The sequence below is a fragment of the Eretmochelys imbricata genome, chromosome 12 (genome assembly GCF_965152235.1).
Source record: "Eretmochelys imbricata isolate rEreImb1 chromosome 12, rEreImb1.hap1, whole genome shotgun sequence".
Taxonomy (NCBI): Eukaryota; Metazoa; Chordata; order Testudines; family Cheloniidae; genus Eretmochelys; species Eretmochelys imbricata.
In genome coordinates this window covers 25,053,548-25,081,146 of record NC_135583.1, presented here as the reverse complement: position 1 = coordinate 25,081,146, position 27,599 = coordinate 25,053,548, and the positions used below count along the sequence as shown (strand labels likewise).

The following is a 27,599-nucleotide window of genomic DNA, read 5'->3' as shown; positions in this document are numbered from 1 at the left end:
AAGTAATAGTGGTGAGGGTTGTGTAACACAGCAAGAAAGCTATAGTTCAGCAATGAAGAACATGGGGTTAAAATTCCGGAGCAGATATCATTTTACTCAGAACCACAAGGTACCATGTACACGAGGAATTTAATTACCCCAGTTATCTGTTGAGTAACACATTTAACCAAGCATGCATAATGAAAGAGGTTCTTAAGAAACATAGAAGATTATTTTAAGATTCAAAAAGTGAAGACTCTGACTAAATGAGAAACAATCCAAAATCTACTGGTACTCATACTGATTTACCTGGAAACGGAGGGAGCAAGAGAGAATAATAGAGAAGATTGGGACTGGTAACTATGAACTTGAATTCAGCATGCAGATGAACTGTACAAGTGTATTAGAATTCAAGAAAGTAAATTCTGAAGACTAAAGAAATCCAGTGAACAAGGTCAAATGGACAGAAGTATTAAAGTCCACCATTCTAGAAGTCATCTGGGAAAACCCGAAAGATAGTATAATTAAGGTGCAACAAATTACTGGTACATTTCCTGTGTTAAAGAAGGAATGGTGTAAGTAGGAGTTAATGTGGCTGTAAATATGACCACTCAAAGATCTTAAGTTAAAAAGAAATAGTGCTGAAAATAGAAAATCAGGAAGGCAACCAAGCAAAAATATACAAAATTGATTGCAGGGAAAAACCAATGGCAACCGCAAAATAACATGTGTTAATCAAAGGGACTAGGGGAAATGAGAAAAGCATTTATAAATATTTTGGGAATAAAGTAGTACTAGAGAGAAAGTCAGCCTATTAATAAATTAAGAGACATACAATTTAAAAAGACTAAAAAAATCTGATAATGAATTCCTTTTTAAAATCTGACTTCAAAAAGATTTTTTAAAAGTAGTTTGGAAAATTAGAAATTGAGAATACCCTGACTTTTTTTAAAGCTATTAGTAAAGAGCAGTTAAGGAAAGTTTTGGAAAGTTTGTATAGCTCTGTTGCTCTATGGAACTAAGGAAATTAAATGACTGTTTCACTGATATTAGAGAGAGAAGGTGGGTGAGGTAATATCTTTTATTGGCCAAACTTCTGTTGGTGAGAGAGACAAGCTTTTAAGCTTACATCGAGTTCTTCTTCAGGTCACTTCATGTTTCACTGATAATTATTTTCTGAAAAATCATGGTTAATGAGCTGAGGTACTTGACTTTAGAAAATCATAGGGAGTACTGGTATACAAAAAAAGACAAGGATGCACTTAGCAATTTCTGTACTATAAATGTAATTTTATATTCTCACTAAAATAATGGAGCAAATGTTAATGGAACCAGAAGTAACAAGCTGCATGGGTCTATAGCAGTGGTGACATCTGGTCGCAACTGCTCTAATTAAGGTTCCAAAACAGTATTCAGGTGCTCGTTACTTTGTGAAACATTCACCTTCAGGGCTCAAATGTTCCGAGCTTAGTTTCTGCCCAAAGGTGAATTTTTTATAGTATTAAGCAATAATTTTCAACAGTTTTTGAGTTAGAGGCTTGTGGGAAAGAAAAATCTATCTTATCCAGTACAATAAAGTCATGATCTCTTTTGACTAGACCTGATAATTTCATTTTAGTCACAGGAATAACATTTGCAGAGGGGCAGCATATTGCTTTGTTGTGGAGATAGTTATTTTTTATTTGACCACATTATGTTTGAAAATTGCATATAGAACATTGTTAGTAGAGGTGAGCATTTTTGGGCTATACTTGTTATGTACACATTAAATGGATTAAAAACTGACTAATTAATAGGTCTCAAAATGTAATTGCAAATAAGGTATCATCAAGTGGGTGTGTTTCGAGTGGGGTCCCACAGAGATTGGTTCTTGGCCCTATGCTATTTAATGTTTTTATCAGTAACCTGGAAGAAAACATAAAATCATCACCAGTGAAGTTTGCAGATGACACACAAATTGTGGCATGGTAAATAATGAAGAGGACAGGTCACTGATTCAGAACAATGTGGATCACTTGGTAAACTGGGCGTAAGCAAATAATATGCATTTTTAATACAACTAAATATATAGGCACAAAAACTGTAGGCCCGTACTTACAGGATGAGGGACGCTATCCTGGAAAGCACTGACTCTGGAAAAGATTTGGGAGTTAACATGGGCTACCAATGTGACACTGTGGCTAAGAAAGCTAATGGGATACTAGGATGCATAAAGAGGGGACTCTTGAGTAGGAATAGAGAAGTTATTTATCTCAGTATTTGGCGCTGGTGTGACTGCTGCTGGAATACTGTGTCCAGTTCTGGTGTCCACAGTTGAAGAAGGATGTTGATAAACTATAATCTATTTGATTGATAAACTGTAAACCTGAGTGCCCACAAGGTTGGAGCTCTGGGAAAGGGTATGCTTAAGCTACTGGAGTGTCTTGGGGGATCAACACTGGTCCTGTTGCTAACCTGTACAGAGAAAGCGAGTCCTGCAAGGTAATGTGTTGCCAGAGGCTGGTGTATTCGGGAAGCTGATGAACAGCCGGCACAGACAAGACACCTCATGCTAATGGTAGGTGGCAGTAAGGTGCTTCACAATCTTGGGTACCCTTTAAGCATCACATGCCTTATAGTGATAGACTCAAGGAGCTCAACCTAGCTTAATAAAGAGAAGATCAAGGGGTGACTTGATTACAGGCTGTAAGTATATACATGGGGAACAAATATTTAATAAGGAGCTTTTCAGCCTAGCAGAGAAAGGGATAACCTGATTCCATGGCTAGAAGTTAAAGCTAGACAAGTTATGCCTTATTTCCAGTCTCAAAATTTTGAAAGGTAATTAACCATTGGAATAATTTACCAAGGGTCATGGTTGATTCTCCATCACTGGCAGTCTTTAAATCAAGATTGGATTTAAAAGAAACAAGATTTGCTGTAGGACAGCATTTCTCAAACTGGGGTCTGCGGAGGGTCCGCGAGGGTACCCCAGGGGGTCTGCAAGTCATGTCCAGGGCTGCTAGTCCCACTGATCAACTCCTCCTCCCTCCCTCCCTCCATGTGCCTCTTGCATGCCGTGGAACAACTCCTCCCACTCCCTCCCAGTGGCTCCTGCATGCAGCAGAATAGCTATTCAGGGGTGTGCAAGAGGACCTGGGAGGAAGGGTGAAGAGTGGGGATGGGGCGGAATGAGGCGGGGAAGAGGAGGGGTAGGGTGGAGCGGATGTGGGGAAGAGGCACAGCCATGGGTGGGCCTGGATGGGCCATGGCCAACCCATTTAACATTCAGGCCCAGCCCCGGCTCTGCTCTGGCCCCTGCGCTTGCCCCACTCCGCCCACCCACCTGGTGGTCCTGCCATGGAGTGGGGCCAGGGCATGCGGGACTTGCCCCGCTCCGCCTGTCCGACTCTCCTGTCATTGAATGGGAGCTTGCACCACTCTGCTCACCCAACCAGTGCTCCAGTCGGGCGGAGCTGGGCAAGTCCCTGTGCCCCGATCCTGCTCCCAGGGTGCAGTGCCAGGCGGGTAGACAGAGCAGGGCAAGCCCCCGTGCTCCCACCCCACTCTCCAGCAGGAGCTGCGGGCGGAGTGGGTGCGAGCACGGGAGCACCCATATTTCTGCCCAGTGGCTAATCTGCCACTGGGAAGAGGGGGAACGAGTGGCCGGCAGCAGTAGAGCAGATCTTCCAAAACTGCTGCCTGAGGGAGCTGGCCTGGCGTGGAGTGGTGGGACCTGGAAGGGAGCTGGGAGCCATGCGCGCTGCAGAGCAATGTCTCTTCTTGGAGCTGGGTGCGTGCCTGGGGAGCCCCTGGCCAGAGGGTCCATCCATTGCCCCTGTCAAGGTTCCTTCCCCACTCTGAACTCTAGGTTTTCAGATGTGGGGACCTGCATGAAAACCTCCTAAGCTGACTTTTACCAGCTTGGGTTAAAACTTCCCCAAGATACAAACTATTTTACCTTTGCCCTTGGACTTCCACTGCCACCACGAAACATTTATCTGGGTTTGTTTTATTAGGAAAGCATTGTTTGGAAACATCTTTACCCCCAAAATCCTCCCAACCCTTGCACCCCACTTCCTGGGGAAGATTTGATAAAAATCCTCACCAATTTGCATAAGTGACCACAGATCCAAATGCTTGGATCTTAAGAACAATGAAAAAAGCATTCAGGTCTTACAAGAAGAATTTTAGTAGAAGAAACAGTAAAAAAGAAGTAACAATAAAAAGAATCCCCTCTGTAAAATCAGGATGGTAAATACCTTACAGGGTAATTAGATTCAAAACATAGAGAATCCCTCTAGGCAAAACCTTAAGTTCCAGAAAGACACACAGACAGGAATATCCATTCTATTCAGCATAGCTTAATTTCTCAGCCATTTAAAGAAATCATAATCTAACGCATATCTAGCTAGATTACTTACTAAATTCTAAGACTCCATTCCTGCTTTGTCCCTGGCAAAAGCATCACACAGACAGACTCTTTGTCTCTGCCTCCCTCCAGTTTTTTCAAGTATCTTGTCTCCTCATTGGTCATTTTGGTCAGGTTGCCAGCGAGGTTATCCTAGCTTCTTAACCCTTTACAGGTGAAAGGATTTTTCCTCTGGCCAGGAGGGATTTTAAAGGTGTTTACCCTTCCCTTTATATTTATGACCGCACCGCACAAGGTCAGCTGCAGGAGGTGGGGGAAGGTGGGCCCCCCATTCCTCCTGCCTTCTCAGCATCCCCACCCTGTAATTGCCCACTCATCCACTAGGGTGGGGCCTTGGAGGAAGGGGTGGAGTGGGGGAGGGGTCTAGGGCTGAGCAGGGGCCTTGGGTGTCTGCGAAAATTTTAAAATCAAAATGGGGGTCTTTGGCTTGCTAAAGTTTGAGACTCCTGCCTCTCATTGGACTCTGTTCAGGCAGCTTCTGACTCTTTGCAACTATTTTTACACGCATCTCTAAAATCTGGCCTTTCCTGTCTGTCTACACAGCCAAAATTCTTGTCCTAGCCCTCAACATTTTGTGTCTTGACTACAGTAACCTCCTCTTTTCTGGTTTTGACAACTGCAACTTTGCTGTCCTCAAGTGTATTTAAAACTATGATGTTGCTAAAATCATCTTCTTGCCTCTTTCACTCTGGCTACATCCACCCCTTCTCAGTCTTTTCCCTGGCTCCATCTTTATGTCTGCCTGAGATACAGTCTTTACCTTTAATGTTCTTCATAACTTAGCCCCAGCCAGCCTCAGTGACCTAGTAACTTACTGAGACATCGACTCCCACCTTCACTCTGCCAGTCTTTACTTGCTCAGCAGTCAGTTTCTCCTGTTAATACTGCTGCTCTTTCTCCCGTGCTGTCCCTAATGAACAAGAAAAGCACTCCAATGACTCCCCAGCCACTACGTTGTCTCCCTTCAAATCCCTCCACAATGTGATTCCACAAGGTATACAAAACCCTGCCTTATGATTATGGCTAAGACAAATGACAAACAGTAACTATTCCTCTTTCTTCTGATTATGGCTAAGGATATGTCTACACTATGAAATTAGGTCGAATTTATAGAAGTCGATTTTTTAGAAAGCGATTTTATACAGTCTATTGTATGTGTCCCCACTTAAGACCATTAAGTTGGCAGAGTGCGTCCACAGTACCGAGGCTAGCGTCAACTTCTGGAACGTTGCACTATGTGTAGCTATCCCACAGTTCCTGCAGTCTCTGCCAACCAATTCTGGGTTGAGATCCCAATGCCTGATGGGGCAAAAAACATTGTCGCGGGTGGTGCTGGGTACATGTCATCAGGCCCCCAATCCCTCCCTCCCTCTGAAAGCAATGGCAGACAATTGTTTCGTGCCTTTTTTCCTGGGTCACCCGTGCAGATGCCATACCACGGCAAGCGTGGAGCCCGCTAGCTCACCGTCACTGTACGTCTCCTGGGTGCTGGCAGACGTGAGACTGCATTGCTACACAGCAGCAGCTCATTGTCTTGTGGCAGCGGAGGGTGCAGTACAACTGGTATCTGTCCTCGTCGTCTCCTGGGTGCTCTTGGCAGGCTTCTGTGAGGTCAGTCGAGGTGCCTGGGCAGACATGGGTGCTCCTGGCAGACCTCGGTAAGGTCTGTTGGGTGCCTGGACATTAATGGGAGCGACTCAAGTCATTCTCTTCTTTAAGTTTTGTCTAATGGAGATTCAGTCCTGTCTGGAATATTGGCAGAGGGATAGCTCAGTGGTTTAAGTATAGGCCTGCTAAATCCAGGGTTGTGAGTTCAATTCTTGAGGGGGCCATTCTGCTTCAGGCTGCTCTCCCAGCCAGCAGCACCGTAAGCACCCAGGAGACGATGACAGCTAGCAGTCGTATTGCACCATCTGCTGCCAGCCTACCCCTTGCTCCCCTCTCCCTCCCTCCGTGACAGCGATGGCTGACAATTGTTTCGCGCCTTTTTCGGTGCAGGCGCCATATTGCTGTCAGCATCATCATCCACCCACTGCTTCCGCTGCCACTCTGCTCTCCTGCTCATGCCATACCACGGCAAGCATGGAGCCCGCTCAGATCATCGCGGCAGTTGTGACCGCTTTAAACACCATGCACATTATCCAGCAGGATATGCAGAACCAGAACCTGCAAAAGCAGGCGAGTAGGCAACGGCAGCGCGGTGAAGAGAGTGATGAGGACATGGACACAGACTTCTTTCAAAGTACGGGCCCCGGCAATTTGGCCATCCTGGTGGCAATGGGGCAGGCTTTCCCCTGCCCTGAAGCGCCAATACCAAGATGAGAGCAGCCCTTACAGTTCACAAGTGAGTGGCGATAGCCCTCTGGAAGCTTGCAACGCCAGACAGCTACCAGTCAGTCAGGAATCAGTTTGGAGTGGGCAAATCTACTGTGGGCGCTGCTGTGATCCAAGTATCCAATGTGATCACTGACCTGCTGCTATCAAGGTTAGTGACTCTGGGAAATGTGGAGGTCATAGTGGATGGCTTTGCTGCAATGGGATTCCCTAACTGTGGTGGGGCGATAGATGGAACACATATCCCTATCTTGGCACCGGACCACCAAGGCAGCCGGTACATAAACCAAAAGGGGTACTTTTCAATGGTGCTGCAAGCACTGTTGGATCCCAAGGGACGTTTCACCAACATCAACGTGGGATGGCCAGGAAAGATACATGACGCTCTCATCTTCAGGAACTCTGGTCTGTGGGAACGGCTGCATCAAGGGACTTACAGTTGGGGATGTTGAAATGCCTATAGTTATCCTTGGGGACCCAGCGTACGCCTTAATGCCATGGCTCATGAAGCCATACACAGGCAGCCTGGACAGTAGACAGGAGCTGTTCAACTATAGGCTGAGCAAGTGCAGAATGGTGGTAGAATGTGCATTTGGACGTTTAAAAGTGCACTGGCGCAGTTTACTGACTTGGTTAGACCTCAGCAAAACCAATATTCCCATCGTTATTACTGCTTGCTGTGTGCTCCACAATATCTGTGAGAGTAAGGGGGAGATGTTTATGGCAGGATGGTAGGTTGAGACAAATCGCCTGGTCACCGATTACACCCAGCCAGTCACAAGGGCAGTTAGAAGAGGACAGGAGGGCATGCTGCGCATCAGAGAAGCTTTGAAAACCAGTTTCGTGACTGGCCAGGCTACGGTGTGAAAATTCTGTTTGTTTCTCCTTGATGAAAACCCGCCCCCTTGGTTCACTCTACTTCCTTGTAAGCCAACTGCCCTCCCCTCCCCCGTGTGATCACCGCTTGCAGAGGCAATAAAGTCGTTGTTGTTTCAAAGTCATGCATACTTTATTAATTCGTCACACAAATGGGGGGATAACTGCCAAGGTAGCCTGGGAGGGATAGGGGAGGAAGGAAGCACCGGGTGGGGTGTTAGAGGAGGGGAGGACGGAAGGACAAGGCCACACTGCACTTCAAAACTTGTTGAATGCCAGCTTTCTGTTGCTTGGGCAGTCCTCTGGGGTGGAGTGGTTGGGTGCCTAGCGGCCCCACACCATGTGCTTGGGCCATCTTGCGTGAGGAGGCTATGGAACTTGGGGAGGAGGGCGGTTAGCTACACAGGGGCTGCAGCAGTAGTCTGTGCTCCAGCTGCCTTTCCTGCACCTCAACCATACGCTGGAGCATATCAGTTTGATCTTCCAGTAGCCTCAGCCATGCCTCCTGCCTCCTCTCATCATGCTGACACCTCCTCTCCTCTCGCTCGTCCCTCCTCTTCTCTAGTTCATTTTGTGCTTTCCTGGACTCTGACACTGTCTCCCTTCACAAATTGTGCTGGGCTCTTTCAGCGTGGGAAGACTGCATGAGTTCAGAGAACATTTCATCGCAAGTGCATTTTTTCGGCTTCTAATCTTTGATAGTCTCCGGGACGGAGTTGATACGTGGAGCGATGAAACATTTGCAGCTGCAGGAGGGGAAAAAGGGAGATTAGTCTTTAAAAAGAGACATTTTAGAGAACAATTGGTAGACTCTTTCATGGTGAACCAAGCTGCTAACATTACATAGCATGTGTGCTTTCTTTACAAGGTCGCATTTTGCCTCTTATATTGAGGACCTGCCGGTATCGTGTGAGAGATCACTCACGCAGGGCCGGCGAGCAACAGAATTCGGCTTGCAGGCAGACATGGTAAGCCACAGTCTTTTGGCTTCTTTAACCTTCCTAGCGTGTGGGAATGGTTTCAAACAGCAGCGCCTTCATTTCACATACCAAGCACCCATTGGGTTGGCCCTTTAAAATGGGTTGGCCATTTAAAAGGAGGGGCTACAGTTTTCGGGTTAATGTTCAGCACAAACCCAACTAACCACCCCACCCACACCCACCCAATTCTCTGGGATGATCGCTTCACCCCTCCCCACACTGCGTGGCTAACAGCAGGTATGATTTCTGTTCAGCCACAGGCAAAGAACCCAGCAGGAACAGCCACCTCTGAATGTCCCCTTAATAAAATTCCCCTATTTAAACAGGTGACCATGAATGATATCACTCTCCTGAGAATAACACAGAGAGATAAAGAACGGATGTTGCTTGAATGCCAGCAAACACCGGGACCATACGCTGCCAGGCTTTGTCATGCAATGATTTCAGGTTATATGCTGCTGGCCTGCCGTGGTAAAGTGTCCTACCATGGACGACGGACTTAGGCTGCCTTCCCCAGAAACCTTTTGCAAAGGCTTTGGAAGTACATCCAGGAGAGCTTCGCTGAGATGTCCCTGGAGGATTTCCGCTCCATTCCCATACATGTTAACAGACTTTTCCAGTAGCTGTATTGGCCTCAAATGCATCCCAAGTCTTCAGGGCAAATTAATCGTTAAACACTTGCTTTTAAACCGTGTATTATATTTACAAAGTTACACTCACCAGAGGTCCCTTCTCCACCTTCTAGGTCCGGGAGCCCGCCTTCGGTGGGTTGGAAGGGTACTAGATCCAGGGTGAAAAACAGTTCCTGGCTGTCGGGGAAAACGGTTTCTCCGCTTGCTTGCTATGCTTCAACCTCCTCCTCCTCCTCATCTTCCTCGTCCCCAAAATCCGCATCCCTGTTGTGTGAGAGTCCATTGACAGAGTCCATGCACAGGGCTGGGGTAGTTGTAGGGGCACCCCCTAGAAAGGCATGCAGCTCATCATAGAAGCATCATGTTTGGGGCTCTGACCTGGAGCTGCTGTTTGCCTCTCTTGTTTTTTGGTAGGCTTGCCTGAGCTCCTTAAGTTTCACATGGCACTGCTGCGGGTCCCTGTTATAGCCTCTGTCCTTCATGCCCTTGGAGATCTTTTCAAATATTTTGGCATTTTGTCTTTTCGAACAGAGTTCTGATAGCACGGATTCGTCTCCCCATACAGCGATCAGATCCAGTACCTCCCGTTTGGTCCATGCTGGAGCTTTTTGGCAATTCTGGGACTGCATGGTCACCTGTGCTGATCAGCTTGCCACGCTGGCCAAACAGGAAATGAAATTCAAAAGTTCGCAGGGCTTTTCCTGTCTACCTGGCCAGTGTATCTGAGTTGAGAGTGCTGTCCAAAGTGGTCACAATGGAGCACTCTGGGATAGCTCCCGGAGGCTAATACCATCGAATTGCGTCCACACTACCCCAAATTGGACCCAGCAAGGTCAATTTCAGCACTAATCCACTTGTTGGCGAGGATTACAGAAACCGGTTTTAAGAGCCCTTAAAGTTGGAAAAAATGGCTTTGTAGCATGGACGGGTGCAGGGCTGAACTGATCTAACACTGCTAAATCCAACCTAAACTCATAGTGTAGACCAGGGCTAAGACAAATGACAAACAGTAACTATTCTTTACTTGTCCTTTTCCTGATCCCTTCCTCCCCATTTCTACCTCCAGTTAAAAAAAAGAAAAAAGAAGCAGCAGCAAATGTCTGCAATACATGTAACTAATAAACCTGGGACCAATTCTTCACCATATTAATTTGCTTGTGTATTATATCCCCATTCCCTACCCTTCAACTGTTTTGTATCTTTAGATTGTAAACCCTACAGGTCAGGAATTCTCTTTTCTGTGTTTGGAACCCATCCAGCACAATGGGGTTCCAAATTATAGTGAAGCCTTTGGGTGCTATCATAATATAAACCTTTACTATTACTGCTACTAGTAGCAGCTGTGTTAGTCTGTATTCGCAAAAAGAAAAGGAGTACTTGTGGCACCTTAGAGACTAACAAATTTATTTGAGCATAAGCTTTCGTGAGCTGTCTTTTTGCTACTAGTAGGATTCAGCATTATGGAGTCTATCCCCATCCTGGGTAGAGGTGGGGTTTGATGACAAGATAATACTATATTGGCAATCCTGATGGAGCTCTCTCTTGGGATCTACTTAGACCTCAGTGGCTAGAGTGTGGATGTGCCAAGACCAGGATATGGACCAGTGTATGAAAGAATATACCTATAATGACTGGGAATTTATAATAATCAGAACCAAATGAATGTGTATTCAGCCAAGCGTCTACATTTGTTATTAGATTGTTCTACCTATCAGTGCGTATTGGTGCAGAAACACATAAGCACCATGTTCCAAAATATGAACTTTGCTCATGGAGCTTAGGTGCTAACTCAAAATAATAGCTGTATTTTTAAAGTTGCCTGTGATCTAGAATGTGTGTTCATTTAACTAAATGATACTGATTTTTAAGAGGAAATAATTGTGGGTGCCAGTCACTGCATGGAGGCATCTAGCTACCTGACTGCAGTGATTTGGGTGCATAAAATGTGAGATCAAGTGGGTAACCCCTGTAAAAACAATAATTGTGCATTTTTATTTTCAACAAATACTTCCAGTATTGGTTTGTTAATAAATGTACTGAATAAAAATAAAATTAACAGGTCCATCTTGTTATGTGTGTCATAAAATATTCTTGAGATATATTTAACTATAATATCTCAGGAATATTTTATGACACATTAAAATGAGATACATTGAAATATAAATTTCTGGCTAATTTTGGTGGAAGCATCTAACTCACATCTGTCTTTTAACAAGCTCTGAAATTCGGGAGGTGAAACTCACTAGTATGTTTGCATAGTTAACCTCAACAGATCCCAGAAGACCTGAAATCTGTTGGTTTCCACCTCCTGGGATATTTGCTTTCCCATTCTCTCAAGAGGAAAACCATCTGTCTGCAGTAGGAATTCTAGCAGCAGTCATGCTATTTCATTTTCAGAATTATAAAAAGTGTTTGGATTCATATCTGTAGTCTTCACTTGCAGAGGATCAGACAATCATGTGAATGCCACATCAGGCCAAATTCATATCTAGTACAAATCAGTAGAGTTACACTGGAGAGTAATCTTAGGCCATTGTATTTTCTCAGTATGTAATATACAATTTCATATATGGATGTAGTAACATTAGTTTTTGGTTCTAGGAAAAAAAGTCTTGCAAACAAACCCAATCTCATCTCACTCATCTCATCTTCTTACTGGTTATGTGACGTGCCAGTAGAAGAAATAGCAAAATATAAGAAGAAATAAAAATGTAAGGCATCCGTTTACATTTAAAATTGAATTATTTATCGGTATTTCTAGAACTATCACCACCATATTATCTGTTGTTGCACAGAAGAGAATTAAAATTCTTGTTCTAAAATTATTTCCAAAACACAACATGAATAACCATGACATATATTCCTGTGTTGTGAAAATAATTAGTAAGCAGTGGTAACACTGACATCTCAAGTAGATGCGCTATCAGCTTGTTTATGCCATGTGCCAAAATTACAGCCTTTCTCACAATTATAATAATGTGATGGGCGGAGTTGTGATTGATATTAAATATGATGTATTTGTAATCTGCCACTTCTTTGTTGAGAAACTAAAAATAATATAATGAACAGTTGTGTGAGGAAAACAAAATGATGTTTTGTGCTCTCCCTGCTGGCTTTGCAGTAGTTAAGTAATGAGAAATGTCCTCAGTGCTGTTTTCATCCAGCAACGCTAGAAAGATGCTTTTATGTAAAAAAGGACTTCTGTACGTTAAAGTTGTTATTAAATAACAACAACAACAAAGCCAAGTAAATTTCAGCTGCATTCAAAGCACACTAAAAATTAGTCTTGGCCAGACAGAAAAGGGTAAAAGGCTCATGAAAAGATGTTTTATTTTTAAAATTTTAAGGCACAATTAGTGATTAATACTTCTAAAATGCTGTAAAATGAACTGGATTTATGAATTTATAAATGTTGAAGGACAGCTGTATCGAAACAAGCTTTTTTTCTCGTATAGTATAGATTGGCATGTTTGTTTATGTCCTAAATATAGGGCTGAAAGAATGGAAAGGGGAGGGGTGGGGTAATGAGATGGAGGGGGAGGGATTGATGGAATGGGGGAAGAAATAATGGCAGCATTCACATTCCAAAGGGAATAATCTAGCTTGGGTTTCTAATATAAATTTAGATGTAAAAGTCGGTGAAAACGGAGCTCTGGTCTTTAATATTAAATATCCATATAATGTGGAAAAGTGTAAAAATATATATGATGAGCTGGTTTACTACTATAAAGTATTTCCTGAAATTTCACAAAGATGGCACCAAAGGCCCTGATCCTGAAGAGACCTCTGTGCTTAACTTTACGCATTGTAAAAAGTTCTGTTGACGTCAATGGGAGGACTTGTTTGTAAAGTTAATGCCATTTGCACGATCAAGGCCTATTCTGGTAATCATAATGTAATGATAGTGACTTTGTAGATACTGTTGAGAATGTAATTTCATTGAGCCGGTATTTTCAGAAAATGCAAACTTTTAAATGATCTCCTTTGCCTTTTACTTTCTCATATTACATCTCAAAGATGACTTTTTAAAGATTTTTGAGAGTTCTGAGTTATACAGGACCAGTTTCACATGTCACCACTTTTTAAACTAAGCAGCTTATTTTTAAAATTTTAACTTGTGCATCTCACTGATGGCAAATGTCTTGAACATATTTGAAGTGGATGCATACAAAAGGAATAGTTACATGTGGGATGCAGTATTCTCCTACAGGATAATAAGGTGTGAACTGATGAGCCAGATGGTCACGAACTGTATTGTGTATGTATCTGGAGTTTCACAACTGGAAATGTACTAACTGTTTGTTTGTTTGTTTATATTGTAGTAATGTCTAGAGATCTCAAATGAGATCAGGGCCCCATTATAGTAGGTAGTATAAATAAGGCACATAGTAAGAGACAATCCCTGGCTGCAAAGTTTATAGTCTACACAACATAGACAAAGGATGGGAGGGAAAACAGGCACAGAGAGGTGAAGTAACTTGCTCATGGTCACAGAACAGGTCCGTGTAATAGAACCAATGTCCTTTGACTCTCAGTCTGGTATCATATCCACTGGACCACACTTTGTCTTTATTATAGTCAATTGCACATGCTCTGTGTGTTTATTTGAACAGTCAAAATTGTGGTAATTAAAATAAACACACTAGGCACATTGCTCTATGATATCAAGCAGTCAGCTATAGTTCTTTTCATTTTCAAAAATACATAAGAACGGCCATACTGGGTCAGACCAAAGGTCCATCTATCCCAGTATCCTGTCTTCCGACAGTGGCCAATGCCGGATGCCCCAGAGGGAATGAACAGAACAGGTAATCCTCAAGTAATCCATTCCCTGTCTCTCATTCCCAGCTTCTGGCAAACAGAGGCAAGGGCAGTGGTTCTCAAACTTTTGTATTGGTGACCCCTTTCACACAGCAAGCCTCTGAGTGTGAACCCCCTTATAAATTAAAAACACTGTTCTTATATTTAGCACTATTATAAATGCTGGTGGTGAACTAGGGTTTGGGGTGGAAGCTGACAGCTTGCGACCCCCTGAGGGGGTCCCAACCTCCAGTTTGAGAACCACTGGGCTAGGGACACAATACAATACAAATGAAAGGACAAAGAAACTAAGGAATAAATGGATGCTGATCCACTTTTCAGGCTCCCAGGTTTGCTCTATAAAACAGCTCGGGGCACTTGGCAGACTTAGAGGTAAGGAAGGATTTTCCCCACTATGCAAAATCTACAGCAGTGCCATGTTTAGAATGATTCAGAATGTGCTTGTACAAAAGACAAGGAATTTTGAATTATGATTCCGAGAACACCTGTTCAGTCATATTATGTGCATATATTAAACATTCACGCTAACACTGTATACAGTAATACAAAATAGTACATTTGCCTAAGAAAGGACTTAGGTCCAGTTGGTCTAGGAATTCCAACTTTGAATGATGTATTTGAATAATATCTTTTGTATTATGTCAGTTGCCTTTCATACGGCATTCCTTACTGTAACCTCCCATAAAATTAAAACTCTTCTCCAGTTCAAAATTTCACATTCTGGGTTAGCCCTCTGCTTTACACTTTTGTCTGAGATCATGCTAAGCCAGCTGGCCCTAACTTAAATATTCAGCAGACTTCTGATAATTGTGATAACCCTTATAGGCTGGTGAGCATGGCAAATTAGCAAAAAGATGATTGATCTTTTTTATATGCAGTTTTATCTTCAACCTTTCCTGGCTATGTGTTCTACTACAGTAATAATTTCTTCTCTGAGGTATTTGCCAGTATCTAGATTTGCACATCTATTTACAGTTGCCTTGAAGCCTCATAATTACAATACAGCTGAAATGTCCATTTTCTTTCCCTGACTACAAATAGGGATCAATCGAATTTTAAATGACTGCTTACGGGCTAGCTTCCAATCATGACCTTTGTAAATGATTAGAGCTCACCACTGTTCCTATCTACCTTGAAAGGGTAAGCGGGCAGGTCTGTCTAACTGGCATTTAATCTGGAAGACAGCCAAAGATATTTGAGCTAAAAACTTAATATGAGTTGGCAAAGGGAAGTACATATAGACCTTTGCACTACCATATAGACATTATGCTCATGTTTCATTTTGGCATTTAATTAATTCCTTTATCCTATAGATGATTGAGTTGTATGGATGTGTATAATTTTTGTGTTGAAATTATCATGCAAACTTTAAGTTGCAAAATAGACAACAGAACTTAAATTCACAGTAGGAGAAGGTGTCAAAGAATAACCAGATTTAAAACATTAAGTATACTACATTTTAAGCATTCTCTTTCTTTGCCAAAGAAATATTTTTTCCTATTTTCTGTTCTTCCCCTTTTTGCAACAAATAGTATCTGACTTGTAGATCAAGTATGTTGCTTTCCTTCCTCCAGCCTGTGACTAAATCTGATGTTAACTAAACCCTAATCCCTTATAGTAATTGGAAATTTAACTTTTCATTACCATGTTGCCAGAAAAATCTTTTCCTAATGTTCAGATATAGGAATTTTTGAGTACTTTCTTAAAATGAATATTAAATGTAGGTGAAATGGTCAAAATAAACTTCAGATTTTGAAATGAAAGGAAGTGTTTGAATTACTGTACTATTTTGGCTTTTTATTTCTACTTAGTCTTCATAGAAGTCATGGTCTGAAGGTGTATAGTACATAGTACTTGCCAATGAAATAAATGGCAGTGTTTAAGGGTGGGATTTTCAAAGGAAGCTCAGTGATTTGGAGAAGAAATCCCATGGAAACCAATGGGATTTGTGCACCTAAGCCACTGTGATTCTTTTGAAAATCTCACCCTGACATTGCGTGTTTGAGTTGTTAAGATCTGGCATAGCCATATACAGCATGATCGTGCAAGACATTTGGGCACTCTCAGCTTTCACCACTTTGCATGTTCAGGCCTGAGAGTAACATTTGCTATGTGAAAGAAATTTAAAATTATGTATTTTTTCCCTATAATAGATGCAGCAACAAGAACTAGCACAGATGAGGCAGAGGGATGCCAACCTAACTGCATTGGCAGCTATTGGTACACGGAAGAAACGGAAGCTTGATTCACCTGGCTTACTTACCATTGGAGGAGAGGTAAAAAAAACAGCAACAAAAACTATTAAATTTTTTGTGAAAATCAATGATTTTGGAAACAAACTAGTAATTACTGTGGAATACTCCTGAGTACAAATAATAACTACAGATTCTGTGAGTTGGTTTTCTTAGTGGATTATGTAATGTGGAAAAGATGATACAAAATATTGAATTAGAAAAAAATAGAGTCCAGATTCCTTGATTTTTCCATGTGTTTCACCACCCAAAATCCAGAGACGACAATGTGGAATACATTTAGTCTAAAATGAGATCTCCATTATCTTTAACTTTCAAGAATCACCTTTCAATATGTAATTTTTCTTTGAAAATAATTAAGAATTAAACCAGAAGGACTTAAGCCTCTATATAAAAATGTTTTTAGAATGCTTTTAAAATTGAAAATGGTTCAGGCTGGCCAACAAGTGACCTACACAGGAAAGGTGAAAAGAAAGAGCAAGTCAGGGAGAAATATCATTAGCAAGTAGTTGTGGAGTTGCTTGAGGTGTGGGTTGAGAGCTTGTATGTCATGTTGGTAACAGTCAGTCTGTGTTACGACTGTGTTAAAAATGGCTGCCCCCTCACACTGTGAAAGCACAGTTCCGTTTTTATAATGTAGGCAGGACTGTATACTATACAGAATAGCTGTCTCACTGATCCAGGCTAAATCATTGAACGTTCCAGAGAAAGCATTTTTACATGCTTCAAACCACTGGTGAAGCACTTCAGACAGAATATCTGAACAGAAGTGCATGAAAGAACAGTTCTTCTTTGTGCTAAACAGTATACATCCATTACAACGGGTACTTCAGCCTGGATGCAGGACCAGATTTGTTGGTAGGCATTCCCTTGTTGCCTATGATTTCCCTAAAGTTCCGGCTGCCAATTCCACCTGCACAGCAGCAGGCAGGTTTAATTCCTGCCACAGAGCTCTTCTGAGGAAAATTCCAGGAAATTAATTCCTGCCACAAAGCTCTTCTGAGGAAAATTTTCTTTCAAATTTTGAACTAATAATTTTGGCTTTCTTCATTCTAGCTGCATCCCATAGACAGGTTTCCCTTTTGGGGAACTTTCTCCTCTCAGCTCTTCTTCCTTGTGTGAATGTGCTACATTTGCTGGTGCCAAAGTATTTGCTCAGTTTTGATGATCGTTAAGTTTCCATTTATAGCGGGGGTGGCCAACCTGAGCTTGAGAAGGAGCCAGAATTTATCAATATATGTTGCCAGAGAGCCACAGTACTACGTCAGCAGCCCCCCCAACAACTCCCCCCACTCCGAGCGGCTCCCTCCCACCGGCAGCCCCCCCCGATCAGCACCTCCCAATCAGCTGTTTTATGGCATGCAGGAGGCTCTGTGTGGGGGAGGGAGGAGCAAGGGCACTGCAGGTTCAGGGGAAGGGATGGGGGAGGGAAGGGGTGGAGTGGGGGCAGGGCCTGTGGCAGAGCCGTGGTTGAGCGGTGTACACCCCCCGGCATATTGGAAAGTTGGCACCTGTCGCTCCAGCCCCAGAGTCGGTGCCTATCCAAGGAGCCGCATACTAACTTCTGAAGAGCCGCCTGATCTATACTATACTACACAATGGACTCAGATTTCAGCTGCAATAGAGAACAGCCATGTCCCCTGACACGCAAGTATTTTTAGTGTAAACCCACCCTAAACAATCTATCTGGGTTTTGTGCACAACTGTTTCTCCTCTTCTTGTCTCTCCAATTCAATGGATTTAATACACTTTGTGACTAACCACAACAATACAGGTGGAGAACATCCATAAAACCATATCTAGATGAAGGATGGGATTAGCCATCAGTACCAGGTCTGTTTAAAAATCAAGCCTTTAGTTAGAGGATGGGTCTTTTATACCCTTGAGCGATGGAGAAGGGCAGTCAGGGAGGCCCCAGCTATCACTAATATTGAAAAATCATATGGTGGGGGGGAGGCTACTGTTTCCTCTTCACTTGATTGGAGCTGAAATAAGGGGAATTTTTCAGCCTGAATAATTACTGCACAACCTTCTTTGTCCTTGACTGGCCTGTTTCTGAGTGGTCAGCAAAGGAGCTTTTAGCTTCTAATCTTCTGTCGACTGATGAAGAACCTATGGGTTGTGTTGATTGGCACATGTGCTAGACGGAATCTGAATTCACCACTGGAAAGGGTCAGTATTGGGCAGTTGCTTAATGGATACTGCCGAGAGTGTAGACATCCACTGAAATAGGGAGCAGCCTTTGTGACCACATAACCACAAACTGTGGGCCTGCAGTCACACAAGGTGTTAAATCCTGTACATAGTCCTTAATGAGTAATATTAAAGAGTAGAACAGGGAAAGTGTCGAAGGAGATCTTTTCAAAGTATCATGTGACGTTTTAGCCACAGGAATCCCATTGATTGTAATGAGTTGTTTGGCTGTTACCTCATTCAGTACTTGAAAATTTTACTTTCTAAAAGTTCAAAACAATGAGAAGATGGAATCTACTATTGAAGCTAAGTATCATATTTAGAAAGGATCTGAATGTTCATTTACATACATAATTCTTACTGATTGCAAAGTTAGCTATTTCTCCCTCTACACAATGCAATTGTCAGTTATTGTTTCAGTTTTGTCTCTCTTTCCATTATTTGTGTACATGGTATTTTAAGGTACTTACATTGGAAACATTTTTTGTGGATGTTGCATAACAGCAGGATTTATTTAGGACTCTTCAGTGCAAAGATCTGATGCTTCTGGTGATGCAGAAAGGGCTCTTCATTTTACAGTATGTTATGTTAATTGAACTAACTACACACAAATAGTATTGCTTGGATTCATCTCTCTGCTTGGGCCAGAAAATATATTAGTAATTAATACTGGTTAAAATGATTACTCATATTTAGAATATGTATAATTGTGAAAAAGCAATTTCAGATACTGGGACAATTTCACCTTTGCTGAGGTGAAAGAATTTTGATTACACAAACTGTGTAAAGAAATATTGTTACCTATTAGAACTATTGAAACATATTTTCCAATATACTAAGCAAATTCACTGTGATGTAATTTTAAAGTAAGTTAAACTTATGATTTCTTGAAATGTTAGTTGTGTTTGTGTGAGAGAATTGGTAATAATGTAAGTTTTCTTTTTTCTTAAGCAATTGATTAAATACTCCGCTACACACTTCAGTTGATGTCAGTGGTGTAATTTTAAATAAGGCTAAGAAATAGGAACCAAGTTGTTGAACTGACCTGCTATCAAAAGGTGTGTTTGGTAATAAAACCAAGAGTTGGGGGGTAATTTTTGTTATATTTATAAGGAAAATATATTCCCTTTTAGTTTCTGTCTGGACTAACTCACTGTAATTCTCTGGTGCTTTATCTTCTTATTCTCTATATGCTTCACTCACTCTGTGTTTAGTACTTTCCTTGTCTTCCTTCCTTTATGTGATCCTGTAGAAATGCAACTTCCTCTGTAGCAGCCCATAGCCCAAACCAACATTCAGGCTGTGTATTACTATATTAATGTAGTTTAATTCAAGAGGAGAGGGAAGGGGAAAAGGGAATGTATGATGCCTTTCAGAGAATTGAATTTGGGCATTTCAGTATGTTCTTTTTATTTGTTCATCTGATGATTTCTGAAGATGTTTTGAGAAATTAGATCAAAGTATTAACAACATTATTTTGATTAAAGGACTTCAATTTTTGTGGCAGGGTTTTGAATTTTGGACCCTTCTATTATTTTGTGAACCTCAAATGTTTAAAAATCATGAGTCAGTTTTCCCAAAATCATAAGATTTTAATAATAATAATAATAATAGACTTTGGGTCGTTTTGCCTTTTTTCATTTTGAACCTGTATGGTTCGGTTTCAAGCTTTTCTCTAGAACCATGAAGGTTAGAAACGTGATTTTCTTTATAAAGCAGAGATTCTAATGTAATTGCAGGAACTGACTTGACAAAAAATACTAAATATCATAAAATTCCTGATGAATTTGCAAGAGTTGCTTCTAATAATTCAAAATCTGTCTGAGCATCCTTGTACAGGTAGCTACACTAGGATTAAATTTGTATATTCCATGGAGTGAAAGTGCACAAGTCAAGTGCAAATATTTGTCTAGATTAAGCAGTAATATTAATTAACACATTTTGGCTCTTCATCAAAAGAGACCGCTAGTATGAAGTATATGTTGGAAATATCTGAGATTATAGTTAGTTTAAATATCAAGTGAAAGCAGCGTGTGAAGGCCCCTCTCCTGGTACTTGCTGGCACAGATGCTTTTTGAATAGTGATCTTTCAACAGCAGCTTCAGGGCTAGTTCAGTGAATCACCACTTATTGAAGAGAATCATTTCAGAGATAAAGAAAAAGAACCTCTAACATAGTGGAAGAGCCACCATCTTAAAACTCCATAGCAAGCTAACCCCAGACCTCCAACCTCTACCAGAAAAAAAAAATTACTGAACTGAATTGCAGAGTGTTCAGTATCAAGTCATAGAATCATAGAATATCAGGGTTGGAAGGGACCTCAGGAGGTCATCTAGTCCAACCCCCTGCACAAAGCAGGACCAATCCCCCAATAATTAATCACAGCCAGGGCTTTGTCAAGCTTGACCTTAAAAACCTCAAAGGAAGGAGTTTCCACCACTTCCCTAGGTAACGCATTCCAGTGCTTCACCACCCACCTAGTGAAAAAGTTTTTCCTAATATCCAACCTAAACCTCCCCCACTGCAACTTGAGACCATTACTCCCTGTTCTGTCATCTGCTGCCACTGAGAAGAGTCTATATCCATCCTCTTTGGAACCCCCTTTCAGCTAGTTGAAAGCAGCTATCAAATCCCCCCTCATTCTTCTCTTCCGCAGACTAAACAATCCCAGTTTCCTCAGCCTCTCCTCATAAGTCATGTGTTCCAGTCCCCTAATCATTTTTATTGCCCTCCGCTGGACGCTTTCCAATTTTTCCACATCCTTATAGATATTATAGATATTTAGGTCAGAAGGGACCATTACGATCATCTAGTCTGACCTCCTTCACAACGCAGGCCACAGAATCCTTCTTGTAGTGTGGGGTCCAAAACTGGATACAGTACTCCAGATGAGTCCTCACCAATGTCGAATAGAGGGGAATGATCACGTCCCTCGGTCTGCTGGCAATGCCCCTACTTATACAGCCTTCTTGGCAACAAGGGCCCACTGTTGACTCAGATCCAGCTTCTCATCCACTGTAACCCCTAGGTCCTTTTCTGCAGAAATGCTCCCTAGCTATTCAGTCCCTAGTCTGTAGCGGTGCATGGGATTCTTCCGTCCTAAGTGCAGGACTCTGCACTTGTCCTAGTTGAACCTCATCAGATTTCTTTTGGCCCAATCCTCTAATTTGTCTAGGTCCTTCTGTAGCCTAATCCTCCCCTCCAGCGTATCTACCACTCCTCCCAGGTTAGTGTCATCTGCAAACTTGCTGAGGGTGCAGTCCATGCCATCCTCCAGATCATTAATGAAGATATTGAACAAAACCGGCCCCAGGACCGACCCGTGGGGCACTCCGCTTGATACCAGCTGCCAATTGGACATGGAGCCATTGATCACAACCCGCTGAGCCCGACGATCTAGCCAGCTTTCTATCCACCTTATAGTCCATTCATCCAGCCCATACTTCTTTAACTTGCTGGCAAGAATACTGTGGGAGACAGTATCAAAAGCTTTGCTAAAGTCAAGGAATAACACTTCCACTGCTTTCCTCTCATCCACAGAGCCAGTTATCTCGTCATAAGTCCTGGATTAGTAACAAGATTGAGGTCCAATACCTTGTTTCCCTTCAAGACTAGAAAGCATATCTTTATGTCATCCAGGGATAGAGATTAAGGTCGCAAAATGACTGCACTATAAAAATGGTGACATTTGAGGTATAGAAAAGCTGATTTAAGTCAGTTTAAGAAGTATTCTAAATGCATATAAAAGACTCCTTATACTCCTTCCAGACTTCTGCCCAGATGGTGACAATAGATGGGTAGTTACAGCTTGCCTTGAAGGTCAACAGACTTAGGCTATGGCAGATTGGTTGAAGAGATCAAGGACCCCTCCCAGAGAATGCCTTACCAGCATCTCTCTCATTGTTATAGAGACTCCAGCTGAAGTGCCTCTATTGATCTCAGCTGCAGCAGTATGGCATGGGGAATGCAGTGATCTTTCCAGGGAACCAGATCCTAAACTAGTTAGACCTTTACAGGATTAAAACCAACACATTGAGTTCCACTTGGAAGCCAGGGTGTATTCCAGAGCACTTGGGGTAATGTGCTCTTGGCATGGAACCCTACGTAATAAGCCAGGCACCACATTCTGCACCACCTTCAGCTTCTAAATGGTACCGAAGTGTAGCTCCACGTAGAGTGCTCGACAGCACTCTAAAGTTAAGGTGATAAATGTGCTGCAGGATGGGCTTGTAGTTAAGGCATTGGTCTGGGGCTCAGGAGATCCCTGTTCATTTATAAATTCTGTCACAGACTCCTGTGTGGCCATAGGTAAATTTCTTGATCCTCCCTATGCCTCAGTTCTCTATATCTAGGGCTAATAATACTTTCTTACCTAGCAGAGGTAATGTGAGATTAAATTCAGCCCAGGATCTAACCCACCCAAATTATGCACCCATGTTATAAATGGAACACTCAATCCTTGTACTAGGGATGCCAACATAAGTTCCATCATCTCTTCTGGATGCCTCCCACCTTCCACCTGCTTTCACTGTCTTGTCCAGATTAAGTCATATCCAAGCACCAGTTTTATTTAGATACTGGGTAATTTGTTCTGCTCTGACTGGGTCAGACATAATTAAGAAGTAAAGCTGTGTTTCATCAGCATACTGAATGCATTGCAGAACATGTTTCCTAACAGACTCCCCCGAACACTTTTCTACACTCTTTGAATAGGAAGAGTGACAATATAGCCCCCTGTGGTATCTGGAGGGACAAACCTTGTCACAGAGGAACAATTGTCCACAACTACCCTTTGGATTTTCTCCAAAAAAGCCACTCAAGAACAGCACCATCCACGCCTACAAGAGCTGCAGATAAGTCAATAGAATCTCAAGATCAGTGTTAAGGCTGCTGACAGATTTAAAAGAATTAGCACCGTTACTCAGGCTTTCTCTTTTGTTTCGAGAAAGTCATATTTCACGCAACCCATGCAATTTCTACTCCCTGCTGCATTAGGCTATACATTTTACACTTTGGAACGGAGTAATTTTGCAACAATGCAAGATCAAGTTCCCTTGTGTTTCCTGTTCTAATGAGCAGTTTTTACTTTGTTCTTTATAGCCCCTTACCTTACTGCATCATTAGATTTTTGTAAATAAATTTATTTTTAAAGTATGGGCAAGAAGTGTTAAAAATAATTGAGTCTAAGAATCCTTTACACTAGATAAACTTGAGTGTTCTGAAGGCTGATATAGTAAGATTATTACTCCTTCATTAATGTTTATGACCTGGTGCTTTAAACCCATGCATTGACAGAATTGAGCTGAGGGAGCCTTTATGATCTATTGTATCACTGTCTACTTAGGCACTCTTTACTCCATGGTTCACCGATGTGATGGAATATAATGGTTATTGCAGACCCATTATGATGTACTGTGTCAGTCATACATACCATACTAAATATCCATGAAAATTAGTAGGTGCCATACATTTGAGCTGGGATTTTCGAAAGGGCCTAGGGGAGTTAGGGACTCAACTCCTGTCTACTGTAAGTAGGAATTGGATTCCTAACTCCCTTGGGCTTCTTGGAAAATCCCAGCCTTAGATGCCACTTGTCTAAATATCAACTTGTTTGGTTTTACTTCCTTTTTCAAAAGGTCTAAATAAATACAAAAAAATTGATCCACAGTGTGGAAAAAATCTACTGCAAATGTCTGTTTGAAAATCAAAGCCATTTACAACACTGTCCAGATGTTCCCCTAACTAGTAAGTTCACATTTTTGTCATTCCTGTAATAAATTTTAAAAAATATAAATTAACAATAATAAAAAGCCTAATTCTTGTTTATCAGGTTTAAGTCTAAACTGGATTTTAACCCTTGAAATAGATTTTTATTAAAAACAATATCCTATTTTTACTGTATGAAATGAGTCACAATCAGTATCTTGATGAATTTCCATAGATATTGTCTGCAATAAAAAGGTGATGGAAACATTAGACAGACTGTTCTGTTTAACTGCAGCATTGTTAATGAATTAGGCTACACTGGGACTAAAATCATCTGGAGTATTTTCCTACACCCATTGCAAACAGGTTGAGATTATTATGGATATCCCTCTGATATAGGCAGTGAGTCAAGAGGCAATAGAATAGTTTTGTATGTATCTCTGTTGACAGCAAAAACAAACAAACAAAAAAAGAGGAGGAGGAGGAAGTAAGTCAACCTGCTATACAAGAATATAGAAACTGGCTCCGTGCCAGTGAAAGCATTCTTTTTTCACTGGTAGAACAGGTTTGCATACTGTGTGTATTCCTTTGAGCTGTGTAACACACAATACTCTGACAGAGGTTTAGTGATCTTAATCATTTTCCCTTATTGGCTGAGACAAATTTGGCTGCTGCTTCTTTTAGAGATGGGAGTAGTTGTTCCCAGCTGACTGCAGAAAGGAGTTGACCTAACACCCAGAAGCAGACCATTTGAGGATTTCTTTCTATGCTGCTCAAATATTTTTCTCAATGCATACTTTTAGTACTGCTATATATGTAATAAAATATTTGGGTGTGTTTGGAAAAAGTGTTTATAGTCCTCCTCTATGCCAGAAAGGATTGCATATTAACAGGGAAGAAGAGGTTTAGGCCTATATCCTCATGTCAAGGTCTCTCCTATAGATGCTTCTCCAGAAGAGGCAGTGTTAGGCCAGCACCATTAGGTGGATTTTGTTCCCCTTCTCCCTGCCATCTCTTCTGATGTTAAATGGACCTAAAGGGCTGAACTCATCTATTTTTTCCTTCTAGCTAAAAAATACATTTTCTGAGACTGGGATTTTGAAAGATTCCTAAAGAAACTGGGTGTTTAAAATCCAGTTGGATTGGCTGCCCTAATGCCCTGAGGCTCTTTTCACAATCTCAGCATGGGGATTATCTCCTTTACAAGGGTTATCAACTCTATGCAAGATTCTCTTGGACTTTCCGTTATCTAAAATATAATGAAGACATATTGAAATAATCAGCTCACCCTTAAAAATATCATCTACCTACCGGAGGAACCTGCAGTCTCCCAAGAAGTCTGCCTTGATGTTCCTAAAGTTGGTCTTTTTATTGTGGCCTGTTCCAAATTCTTATCCATTTCACTACATTTGAATGTCATTTTATGATATTCTTTTGATGAAAAGGCAGAGGGACCTTGACTAACAAATTGGAGATGGCAGCATCTCACTTAAGAGTTCCTGTCTTACTCATCGTATATTTCTGCAGTCGTTCAGTGTGTGGATTGAAGACAATATATAGCTGGAATACAAGATCCCCTGAAGTGTAAAAAAGAATATCATCAAATGTAACTGGGCCACCCATGGCTTCAGTGGTACAACTCAGCATGTAGTAAATACGATCCTTCATTATAGGAAACTTTGTTCTGGTCAAAAGAGCTCCCTGTTTAAGATCTTGGAAATCATAATACAGGAACATCTAAACTAAGACTGATGTATTTCATTGTTTTCTTGATCCCCTGCCCATTTCTGCCAGACCATACTTTAATTTTGAATGTCCTCCTCTCTCACAATTTGGGAGAGCACTTAGTGGATGCAGTTATACATCTCTTCCAGATTCAAGCCCTGACCCAGTTTTCAAATATGTTGTTCTGAGGTGGTCTATTGTCATCGATTTGTGGTGCAGGCAGGGCTTTACCTTATTAGCCCTCAAGTGCTTAGTAAGTCTGAACCATCCTTTGTCCAACAAGACTATCTTAGTACTGTCGTAGGATTTTGATCAAACCTTTATTTAACTCTGAAGTTTCTCTTGTCCATACTGGTTCCGTACATTTTTGACCAAAAGTAAACACGTTGCCTTTTCAGTGCTTGGTTTCACAATATCTGTCAAGGATAAAGCTGAGGGCTGAAAGTTCTCCAGGTGTTCTTTTATGTTGTAAGCGAATCTCTTTGGAATAATTTTGTTTCTGTTGCTCAATGAACACACTCATTTTAACAAAAGTTTTAAAGAAAGTGACATTTAAACTTTGTTAAAACAGTTTAATAGTTTAAATGAAAAATACAAATTTAGGTATATTGTTCATAAGAGAGTCAGTAAAACAAGAAAAGGTTTTTTAAATTGTTAATACAAATGTCAAGGTGATTTCTTTGTGAAGCCACTTGTGAGTATCTGTCTTCAAAGGAAAACAAAAATATCCTGCTGAATGGATTGTACATCAGAGGTGCCAGAATTATTAACATATATATCTTAGACAAGAGAAAAATTATAAGTGTAAGTCAATCAAAATATAATAGACCATTCCCATTATCAACTCCCTGCCCTTCCGGTCCTTGGGTGATGAATTAGTGTCGCCACACTGACCCCCTTTGCTTCTGCAGCAGAGTCCATACCTCTCTTCCTCCTCCCTTGGCAAGTCAGACAACGTGCTCTCCCCCCCTTCCCCGCCCCCACTTAAGGTGTTGTGCTGACAATATAAAGAATGAAAAGTAATAATAAAATGTTACATATGTGTCTAAGGAACTTTATTATTTGGCTGTTTGCACAAGGGGGCAGAGTTAAGGTTGTACATATTCTGCCTTTTACTTTGGCATTTTCTGATTGGATGCTTAACTTTGCAACTTTAATAGTTTTATTTTTTTAATGAAAGTTCCTATTTGGTGTTATCAGGCTCTTCCCAGTCTATGTACATTGATATGTACAGTCCATGTACATTTGTTAGCCCTTTTCTTCTCTAGACACTAGACTATGTCTCACCAGTGATCATTTTTTCACACTGTTTTAAACTATCATCAATGTCCTGTCTTACCCCATTCACAAAAAATGAAACATTTGGCCTCAATCCTCCAAAGACTTGTGTACACACTTAGATTTATGTACTGTGATTAGTCCCTTTGAAGTCAAGTCTACTCACAGGGAATAAAATTAGTCACATACGTTAAGTTTTTGCAAGACCAGGGTGTGTGTATTCCTGTAAATTTTTTTGCTTTTACTACTATGTATGAAGGCAGTTTCTGCTAATCTAAAAGCCAAACCTATTTTATTTTAGCAAATACCTCATTTCTATTTTTTCTCAATGGTAAAAGCTGTTTCTGTTGGTGAAAATGGATAGAAGGCATATTTTAGTAAAGTCTCATGTTATTTGTCAGTGAGAGCTTGG

The 27,599-nt window shown here is 41.4% G+C and overlaps 1 protein-coding gene across 1 annotated transcript in view; it reads left to right on the top strand.

The window, feature by feature from the left end:
- LOC144272914 (transcription initiation factor TFIID subunit 4-like) overlaps nucleotides 1–27,599 on the top strand; it is a 206,235-nt gene that overhangs the window by 125,826 nt on the left and 52,810 nt on the right. Inside the window, exon 14 of the mRNA XM_077831301.1 lies at nucleotides 16,187–16,309. Within this exon, the coding sequence (XP_077687427.1) occupies nucleotides 16,187–16,309 (123 nt within the window). The remainder of the gene's footprint in view (nucleotides 1–16,186; nucleotides 16,310–27,599) is intronic.